Consider the following 10,883-nt stretch of genomic DNA (forward strand, 5'->3'; position numbering starts at 1 on the left):
TTTTGAAAGCCAGATTACAAAATTACATTCCCTTTGTCATAAATCCCTAAATTAATCACATCACAATATTCACTGCTGGCAACACAGATCATGCACTGGTGAAAAGAAAGCCGGGGAAATGTTATGAAATATTTTACTTGAAGAGGGAATGTGATAATTTTCAAGCCTCTTCTTTAAGACTGTTGTTGTTGAAGCCTCCAGCTATGCATTGTGCAGCTGCAGAACTGGAACAGTCAAATGAAATATTCTCTTTTTACTTCACAGTGATGGGAATTAAAGAGATTGTGGGGGGGGGGTCCTTTTTTAAAGAAAAACTGCTGTGTGTGCATTTTAGAGCTGCTGAAAGGTCCCAATGTGACAGCTCTGAAAACTACAGTTCTTCATTTATTCAAGTACAGCAGGGGCACAAAAAGCAAAACCCAAAAAACCAAATGCTGGCTACCAATATGGCTCAGCCCCAGACACCCTAAAGAGTCCCCAGTCTTTTATCTTTCAGAATAATATGGGTTTTGCTAGAGGCAGCTCTCCCAAACAGCTCAGGTGTACCTAAACATTTGTAACTGTGTTGACCCATTCTCCAGGAAGCTATGTGTTATCAAAATGTTTTTGTCCAGGAGACCTTGCTCTGCAATTGCAAGCTTTGAACACATAGATGAGACTTTAGAAATATCACCAACCACTTATCCTGTCACTTTTCAACTTAAATTAAGCACAGCCAACTTTGGGTTTCTCAGCAGCCTCTGGATTCTCAGCAGTCTAGTAGCCTGGATGCATAGCTTGCTGTATGAATCATACTGTGACAAATGTAGCATCGCTCCTTAGATGTCGTATTCATACCTACAACTTTGTCAAGGCAATTATCTTCATTGTCTCACACAGGAACATAAGATGGCCTATCTAGGCCATCATCCTGTTCTCACAGTAGTCAACCAGATGCCTGTGGGAAGCCTGCAACACAGACCAGAGCGCGACAGCACTCTGCCCCCCTGTGATTCCCAGCATGCTGCCTCCAAAAGTGGAAGCAAAACACAGCCATAGTGGTTGGTAGCCACTTCTCATCCCTGAATTCGTCTAATCTTCTTTTAAAACTATCCAAGTTGGTGGCCACCACTGCCTCAGGTGGAAGCAAGTTCCATAGTTTAACTATGCACTGCTTGAAAAAAAATACTTTCTTTTATATGTCCTGGATCTTTCAACATTCAGCTTCATTGTTATTAGAGAGAACTTTTCTTTACTCAGTTTCTCTGGGCCAACCATAATTTTAAAAACAAGAGCCCTCCTTGCTCATCAGCAAGTGGTTCTCAGGCACATTGCCTCTGAACTCTTGAGGTTCCGTATAATCATCACCACACTACTTCTCCATTAATATATCACATCCCCTTTCAAGTCGTGTGAGTGGCCACTGCCTTAGAACCTTGTGGCAGCAGTTTACTCCATGAAGAAGCACTTTCCTTTATCTGTCCTGAATCTTCCAACATTCAGCTTCATCGGATGTTATGGAGGAGGAAGAAAAACATTTCTGTCTCCACTTTCTTCATGCCTCATCTCAACCTCAAGTTTAGAGCAACCTTTCTTCACAGGGGAGTTGCTTTACTCACTTGATCATTTTGGTTGCCCTTTTCTGAACCTTTTCACAGCATAGATCTCTACAGACCTGCCCTATCCCTTCATCTTTCATCTCAAGCAACACTGATCCCAGAAAGTCCCCCTACTATCAGTCTCAGTACAGTATGCAAGAGTCACCTGGGAAATGAGTACAGAAGCACACTCACAAACAAACCAATATTGCTATGTATGACTAGACAAGTCCCTCAAAACACATACAAATGTTTTGCAAACGTGTGGGTACGCTCACATTTCATACACCCCTATACCAGAGTTTATTTTAAACAGCCATCCCCAAATTCGGCCCTCCAGCTGTTTTGGGACTACAATTCCCATCACCCCTGACCACTGGTCCTGTTAGCTAGGGATGATGGGAGTTGTAGTCCCAATACAGCTAGAGGGCCAAGTTTGCAGATGCCTGATTTTAAACAATTATTTTAAAACGACACGCAAACCAGGCCTGTGGCCATCAGATCTTTTGGACTTGCTCTGAATAGCCAGCTTCATGTATTATCATTCTCTCAACTTCCAACTGTAGTCTTTTGTGTTCTTACACAAATGTAGCCAAACGATGGCACCACCAATACATAGAAGGGCAGTACTCCAAGGTCTGTATGAGTACAACTGAGGGGGAGATACCCCCCCCCAAAAAAAAAACCAGTCCAATGAGAATTCAATGGCCATAGAACATTGGCTGGTTGAAAGCAAAAAAATCTGATAACCAACTAGAAGAATAGTTGAAAAGGGGCATGTCCAACTGACTGGAACAGTGAACAGGAACGTGCCAGGCTGCAGTATTTTTTGCACATCCCACTTATATATGCCATCAGCAAGCTAACATACATAGAATGGTTGGTGGCGCTAATGATTTTTTGCTGTTTTGTGCCACATCTCAAACCTTGCTACTTGCAGAAGACATTTCTCCCAATAAAATAAAGATGTAATCAGTAGGCTGGAAAACCATCTAGGTTAAATAAAAAAAGATGTAGACTGACATCAGCCTTATTTGGTTCGCCTAATCTAGTTTATGAGTGTTATGAGCAATTCTGAGAGTGACAAGCATGAAATACCACTTGCCAGGCCTTTGGCTCTTCCATTTGGTTGGAAACAAGCTGGTTTTGTCCTTGATTCCAAGAGAGGATCACTCTGGTCATAAGATGCCTATCCTAAAGCATTTTTTATGGATGAGTGGGAAATGCTAGCTTCATACTTCCTTCCATCTTGAATGGAGAGGTAAAAACAAAAGCTGCACATTTAATCACAAAGAACTCCCTGTTGAGCAAATAACCTGCTCCTCTGAGCCACACAAGAGAGTTTCTGGATAGGGAGGGGGAACGTGTGTCCCTCCAAAAGTTCACAGAATCATATAATCGTAGAGTTGGAAAGGACCCAAGGGTCATCTAGTCCAAAACCCCCAAAATGCAGGAATCTCAGCTAAAGCATCCATGACAGATGGCCATCCAACCCCTGCTCAAAAACCTCCAAGGAAGGAGAGTCCACAACCTCCTGAGGAGTCCGTTCCACTGTCCAACAGATCTTATCATCATTAAGTTATTCCTGATGTTTAGTCGGGAGTGTCCTTTCTTTTAACTTGAAGTCAGAGCAAGAGAAAACAAACTTGTTCCCTCTTCCATCTGACGTGATTGCAACTTCTGTCATCCCTAACTGATGAGCTGATGGGAATTGTAGTCTAACAACATCCAGGGGCCACAGTCCCCCTACCCGTTCAGTAAAAAAAGAAGCTCCCTTAGGCAAATTAATGTGATGAAGTACAGAAAAGATATTTTGCAAAGAACACAAAGAACCCTCTAAAAAGAAGGCAGCCCATATGTTCCTCAGTGCAAGCATGAGCAAAAATGGCTCCTTCAACCAGACTGTTGTCATTTTGCATTACACACAGTGCTTGGCCAGGTCAGATAACAAGGGAATTAACACAGCTGCTTGAAGAACAAGTCTGTTTTGGTGGGTCAAGAACAGCTTTCCTGTTAAAAACAGGGCTGTCCCTTTCTTCCTTTAAAACAAGACACGTTGCATTTTAAGAAGTGAAGAATTCTCTCCCATCTTCATTTCAGCTCCATATGCAACCAGCCTGTCATTGCTTTTTTAAAAAAGAAGAATCTGTAGATACCTAAAGACTAGTATTATTTCTTCAGTAGCTTCCACACAACAGGGAAGCAAAACACCACACACCCCAACACAAGGAATTAATATTCCCTTTTATCACCCAGTGTTCCATGATGTAAGAAATACAGGGCAGAAACAAAGGATAAAGATTTGGAGCCCCCCAACTCTGCAGTTAAACGCTGCTGCTCTTTCATTAGTTGGGCAGTGACTTTTCCTGGCCAGTTAAATGGACTGCAGCAGAGTTGCTGAACTACAACTCCCATCACCCCTGGCCAACAGGCATGCTTGCTGGAGCTGATGGGAGCTGTAGTTCAGCAACATCTGGAAGGCAAAAGTTCCCCACACCTGGACTACAGGGTAAAATAAGAAGCTGTGGCAAAACAGCCAAATTCTGAAAGGAGAAAAAGGAGTGGGAGGGGCAAAGGTCAAAACTGAGGAACAGAAAAGCAGCTAAGAGTTCCTCTAAATGACAACATCACCTGCAAAGTACTCATGCTCCCTAAACATGAGGATGGGATGGAGCAATGCTCAATTTCTGAGAATGGTTGAGCAACAGACTTACTGCGAATGGGCCTCCTTTTCTGTGGTCCATTAAAATTAATGGCATACCACTATCTGTGGTGTACCATATTTGAATGGCAAAGGCATGTAGAGACAGTTTTCCTTAAGCAGCTGGCTCACAGGTATGGGATGCTCTCCCCTAAGGGCTTAGGGTTCACCTTTGCATGAGCATTTTCTGAGGGCAGCTTGGGATAGTATCTGGCTAGTGTTATTTCTTCATGGTTTCCAATACACATAGACAAACCACTTGACTTCAGGCTTTCATCTTTCTTCTTCCAACATTAAACAGCAGAATGTGTACTATTACACCTCCCACTGCATATATTGCCCATGGCATCAGCCATCAGTAACGATAAAAGACAAACAAAAAACAACAGATGACAGTCATGGCAAATACAGAGATGAAAATTTGTTTTTCTAAACACAAATTAATTTAAGCAGCGGGCAAAGTGTCAGCCAGTGTGATGGCTGATTTTATTTTGTCCTATAGAAGTCATGACAATCATTTCTGGAGGATAATATAAAATAGCTGCAGTCACCAGCTTGTGATTGTGATTAGGCAAAATTTGCCAGTCGGCCCTATAGATGCGCCTAAGCTCAGCAGCTTTATTTTCTTATAGAAGTGAATGGCTTCCATTCAGTTCATTGGGAAAGAATAAAGCACCAGCAGTGCATGAGAACCCACCAGAGAACAGGATGAAAGACATTCCAGTCATGCTGCCTGCCTAACTAAAAATAAACCACATATGATTGCATAGAGACAATATCAAGATTTTTACGCCCATCTTCTGTTGGTTTTAAAGGGACACTTTTCAGATGGAATTAGTGTTCCAAATATGAAATTCTGCATGTTCAGGAAACAGTATAATAGCAGTTTTATTGTACCAGTGACAAAGAACTTTGCTGTCCCAGTACAGTATGCAAGAGTCACATGGGGAATGAATCACTGGCAGCTGCACCTATTATCAGAAAAGTGAAATCAACACCATATTTTAGAAACAGGAGCACCATCTACTGTATTTGAGAGCTAGGTACACTTCAAATAGAATTTCCGAAAAGAAAAAGCTCTCATGGCTCTTAGAAATCACTTTGGAAACAGTACAAAGTAGTAAGAGGCAAGGAGATGTGAAAATCCAAGCATGCGGAACAACCTCTTGTGAGACATACAAGTCATATCTACAAGGTCACAAGAATTCATCCCAGCAGCTGGACAGATGTTCCCATCCTGGTGCTGTGGGACTTCACACCCTGCAGCGCATAAGCTGTTAAACAGTGTTCCATGCCATTTTACATCACTCTCTTAGGTTCTTGCTGGCTTATGCTAGGCACTGATATGATCACACATATTGTCAAGTTCAAAGGTGAAGAAAGCCAGACTGGAGAATTCCCCAGAATAATCATTCTATTCAGCACATTTACCTGTGTTAGTTATTTTAATCCTTCATAAATCAACTTCTTCTTTGTTCTAAAAGTTTATTTGGTTATTTAATTCACAGTCCTAGCCTTCCTAATCCTGAAATATATGGAAGAGTTACCATAGATTAAAACATAAGCAATACTGGTTTTTGGTTGGTTTTTTTTAAAAAAGGAAAAGGCAACTGACACGTGGTAAAACTTGATTTCCCTAGAACACTACTATCCACTTGGTAAGTGGGCTCACTACTCAGAAATGGGTCACACCAGTTGCACAATGACCATTTTCTAGGAAGTTGTTTTTTTAAGGATGTGAAAAATGACAAAAAGAGCAGAGGTGGGCATATATAAAAGATCCACATTGCTCATGCTATTGTCCTACAAGCTAAGCCTAGGTGTCATAAAAAACCAGACAGGAAAGCAGCAGAGTTTACAATCAGCACCAAACTGAAACAGCATCAAATGTAAGATGCACTTTTAAGGGACAACTGGAAGCATACGCCAAAGTTCCCAATTCTTCCTTTGCAGCTGCAACTTTATCCCATGCTTCATGTCATATAGGTCAACGCCAGAGGTTCCACACCCATGTGCTCTGGTTTTTCTAAGCAATAACACAAGAAACTGACAAGATTCCTGTCAAATTTTTTGTAGCTGATCATAGCCTTGCTAATTTTATTCTCATGATGTTTGTATAGGTTGTTCTATGCACATAAGGCTCAGGAGAGAGACCTTTGCTGGGGTCTCTGAAGGGAGGATACATTAGATTTTAATTAAATTGAAAAGTCTTCAATGTTATTAGCAGATAGCAATAGGATAACTGTAGGGAAAGCATGTAGTTCCCACGCCTGATATCAAAGTCTGCTAGACTTTCAGCAAAATCAAATTCACTATCGCTTGCCTTTCTTTGGAACCCCAGAAACTAATAATTCTACATTCTTCCTGTACTATGTCTATGCTGGGTAGAGAAATAAGTATGGAACAATCTAACAAAGCTACAATTGGGAGAATTCTACAAAGCCTTCCACAATTCATTATTCCCTTTTTAAAAAAAGTTACACACAAACACACAATAGCAGGGTTTTTTGGGGGGGGGGGGATTCAAACAACTTTTACCCAGTGTGCTATGACTTCCCTATACCAAGTTTATTGTATTATTTTGTATTGTATTAGGCTGAATATGGTATTTTTACATCAATTCTTATGTTTTTGTGTGTGTGCTTGTGCCTTTAACAGTCCGGGTTTTTGTGCGACTTATCTCAATGACCTGTCACATATATTAACGCTAACAAACAAATAATCCTATTCAGTTAATGACATAGGCAGGATTTGTGACTAGATCTTGAAGAGAAAGAATCTAATAGGAACCAAGACTGGAATTCAATCATAACACTAAATTCTGTACAAAGTCACATTTGCTGTCTGTTCAGTTTCTGCAGAAGCATGTACCATTGGAACAATGAAAACTGACCAGAATTCAGAAGCTAATGGCACAAAAACCATCATGCAAACAAACCAAAACAAACCCCTTAAGCAAAATCTACTTGTCAGCAAAACAACTGAATCTTAAAAGCCAGCAAACTAAATGTTGTGCAGCCCATCAGCTATGCATCATGGCTTTTCAGGTACTCAGCAACTTTTCTAACGTTGGCCCACAACTTATGCACATTTAACTTGTGCACATTCAGCTTTACGCGCATGGCAAAAAATAAGAATTTTAAAGGCCGGAAAGGGGGCAGGGTCCTGGGGAAAATGACTCTGGCAATCCCATCCACCATTGAACCCAATGGATTTTGACTACAGGCAATTTTGGCTTTAGGTACGATCTCTGGAACGTGCCCACTGTGTAAATGTAGGCTTACTGTATTCTAAATGCAGATGTCATCCATCCAAACTCCTGAATTTTTGTTGTGCTTTTCCCCTTGTTCTCACCCCTTTGTTTTGTAAACGCTTGCTATTTTCTGACAATTTGGTTAGTCCTCATAAAGGTGCTGCCTTTGCTTTTTAAACATAATAACCTTACCAAGGCCTCACAATACACGGCTGTTAGGATATCCTACTGAGCTTGGTGACTTGGAAGTGCAGTAGGCCTGTTTTCAACTATTAAATTACTGAAACAAAGCACTACAAAGATTTTTCCAGAGCCCCGTTCGCATCCTGAACAGAATGTAAGACGCGACAGCGTGTCTGCGCAGCTCGCGTGACATCATTTGACCGTCTGCGCAGGCACGAGCGACGAAACCCAGAAGTACCGCACTCCGTTACTTCAGGGTCACCGCGGAGCACAACCCGAAAGCGCTCAACCTGACGCGTATTTATCCCGAGGTATGACTGTACAGTGGTACCTCAGGTTACATACGCTTCAGGTTACATACACTTCAGATTACAAACTCCGCCAACCCAGAAATAGTACCTCAGGTTAAGAACTTTACTTCAGGATGAGAAAAGAAACTGTGCTCCGGCGGCACGGTGGCAGCAGGAGGCCCCATTAGCTAAAGTGGTGCTTCTGGTTAAGAACAGTTGCAGGTTACGAACGGACCTCCGGAATGAATTAAGTACTTAACCCGAGGTACCACTGTACAGGAAAATGAGTGTTGCTACACAGTTAACAGCAAATGGAATAGTAGCTAGAATTCTTAGAATGTCTGAAAGTCAGCTTATTTATGAATTGAAGTGACATGATTGGCACTTAGAAAGTATGTTTGCTACCATTATAATAGAAAAAAATGTTTTTTCTTTGCTAATGCCAAATTTTAAATTTAACTGTCCTCCCTTCGGTAATACTTGTTGCAGCCAACTGGAAATTGCAGGAAAAAGTTGCGCTCAGGTCCTGCATGCAGGCTTCCCCATAGGCATCTGGTTGGTCGCTGTGAGAACAGAGTGCCAGATTAGATGGGCTTTTGGCCTGATTCTGTGGGGCTCTTCTTACATTTAGTCTCCCTGCAATGGCACGAGTTCCAACTGAATGAAGTCCCTTTCAACCTAGCAATGATACCCCAAAGGCATGTGGAAGTTCCTTTCTTCCCTGTGTCGTATCAAAAGAATCTGGAAAGGTCCATCATCTAAGCCGGTACGGCATTTTGAATCTAACGGCATTCGGAGTCCAACGGCAGCCAAGCAGATGCTCCTGGGAAGCTTCCAAGCAGGGCACAAAGACAACAGCCAAGGCATCTGCCAAAGCGCCAGCCACAAAGACAAGAAGGGGGGAGAAGTTGAAAGAGTGCCACACATCAGCAGCCTTCCAGGGCACTAAGATGGTCACCAGCTGCCTCAAATCCGGCTTGGTCTCTCCAATCTCAGGCAAATTGGAGCAGGGCACCAAAGCAGTGGTGCTCTTTTATGCAGTAGTTAGGAAGTCAGAGCTATGAGCTGTAGAATCGCAGAATCATAGAATCAGAAGGGACCATGAGAGTCATCTAGTCCAACCCCAGCGATGCGGGAATCATTTTGCCCAAACCTTGAGATTAAGTCGAGTCTCCTGCTCTACCAACTGAGCTATCCCACATATGCCTGCTCCATGTATTTTGCTCACACCTGCTTTCCAGTACAGTGGTACCTCGGGTTACATACGCTACAGGTTACAGACTCCGCTAACCTAGAAACAGTACCTCGGGTTAAGAACTTTACTTCAGGATGAGAACAGAAACTGTGCTCCGGCGGCGCGGCGGCAGCAGGAGGCCCCATTAGCTGAAGTGGTGCTTCTGGTTAAGAACAGTTTCAGGTTAAGAACGGACCTCTGGAACGAATTAAGTACTTAACCTGGGGTACCACTGTACTGGCCGGGACACGGGTGGCGCTGTGGGTTAAACCACAGAGCCTAGAACTTGCCAATCAGAAGGTTGAAGGTTTTAATCCCCGCGATGGGGTGAGCTCCCGTTGCTCGGTCCCTGCTTCTGCCAACCTAGCAGTTCAAAAGCATGTCAAAGTGCAAGTAGATAAATAGGTACTGCTCCAGCGGGAAGGTAAATGGTGTTTCCCTGCGCTGCTCTGGTTCGCCAGAAGCGGCTTAGTCATGCTGGCCACATGACCCAGAAGCTGTACGCTGGCTCCCTCGGCCAGTAAAGCAAGATGAGAGTCGCAACCCCAGAGTCATCTGCGACTGGACCTAATGGTCAGGGGTCCTTTTACCTTTACCACTGTACTGGGTTACAGCTAACTAATAAAATTATTGGGGGGGGCGGTTTTCCTTGTTTCTTTACCCGACAAGCACAGCCACCCTCTAAAAAAAGGGTCAGTTCTCTAATACTGTACTTTAAAAGCCACGCTGTAATGCGTCTCATGCAATGCGGCAAGAATATAAAGAACGACACACCCCCCTCTATTTCAGTATAAAATCTCCTCATCTGCCCCTGGGGGGGGGGTTGTCACGTGACCCTATTTAAGCAGGGGGGGAGCGCAGAGTGAGCCGTTGCTGAAAAGCTCGCGCCGCCCGACGCAAGGCCTCGTCGCGCCTTCGACTGCCTTCCCGAGAAGGTCGCCCCCTAGCGGACGGCCCGGGGCGCTGCAGTCAAACGAAGCCCCGCCCTCCGCCAGCGCTTCGCGGCCCCTCTGCTGAGCTAGTTCTAGGCGAGCGTCCCGCCCGCCGCCCCCTCCCGCCGGCCGCCGCTCACCATCATGGGGACTCCATACTTTAGAGTCTTGTTCTTCCGCAGCGCTCGCATTCCGAGCATGGCTGGAGCGGCCCAGTATCTCGCCTTCTTGGGCCCAGAGGGGGAGGGGAGGCCGTTTCTGCAGCGCTTCCGGCGTCCTACCGAAACGCTCGTCCCTCGGATCCCGAAGCCGGGAGCAGCCGAGTTCCGCCGTGCGAAAAGGGAAACAGGGGTTGTGGCGGCGGGGCGGGGAGAGTAAAAATGAAAATTTCCACTTGCAGGGAATGGGAACCCGGTTAGCGGTCCAGATGCCTGAAGCCGACGGGAGGAGTACTTGGCAGGCAGAAATTCAACGGGTCCAGTTTCCCCTAATTTGGAGGCAGACAAATAAAGGACATAATTAGTAATTAGTGCTGCTTGTGTCCTCGATTTCACCGAATCTATTTAATTCCGCGGCTAATTGGTTCCATCCTGAAAGCACATTTCAGCACACCACAAACTATAAACTAAAGCATATGCTGACGCCATGCCGACGGGTTATTTCGGATCTTTACCCTAAGCATAAGAAATAAGAACAAGTTCCATGTAATCATT

At 44.0% G+C, this 10,883-nt stretch overlaps 1 protein-coding gene across 2 annotated transcripts in view; it reads right to left on the reverse strand.

The window, feature by feature from the left end:
* The window catches only part of COX16 (cytochrome c oxidase assembly factor COX16), a 44,417-nt gene extending 33,946 nt beyond the window's left edge, over positions 1–10,471 (reverse strand). The window contains exon 1 of one of the 2 annotated variants that reach the window (XM_083607526.1): positions 10,311–10,470. In XM_083607526.1, coding sequence (XP_083463652.1) covers positions 10,311–10,370 — 60 coding nt within the window. In that variant the 5' untranslated portion in view covers positions 10,371–10,470. Of the gene's footprint in view, positions 1–10,310 lie in introns of both variants that reach the window. The other variant, XM_083607525.1, reaches the window with a different exon arrangement.
* Positions 10,472–10,883: the final 412 nt, after the last annotated feature.

This window comes from Podarcis filfolensis (genome assembly GCF_964270895.1).
Source record: "Podarcis filfolensis genome assembly, chromosome: 1".
Lineage (NCBI taxonomy): Eukaryota > Metazoa > Chordata > Lepidosauria > Squamata > Lacertidae > Podarcis > Podarcis filfolensis.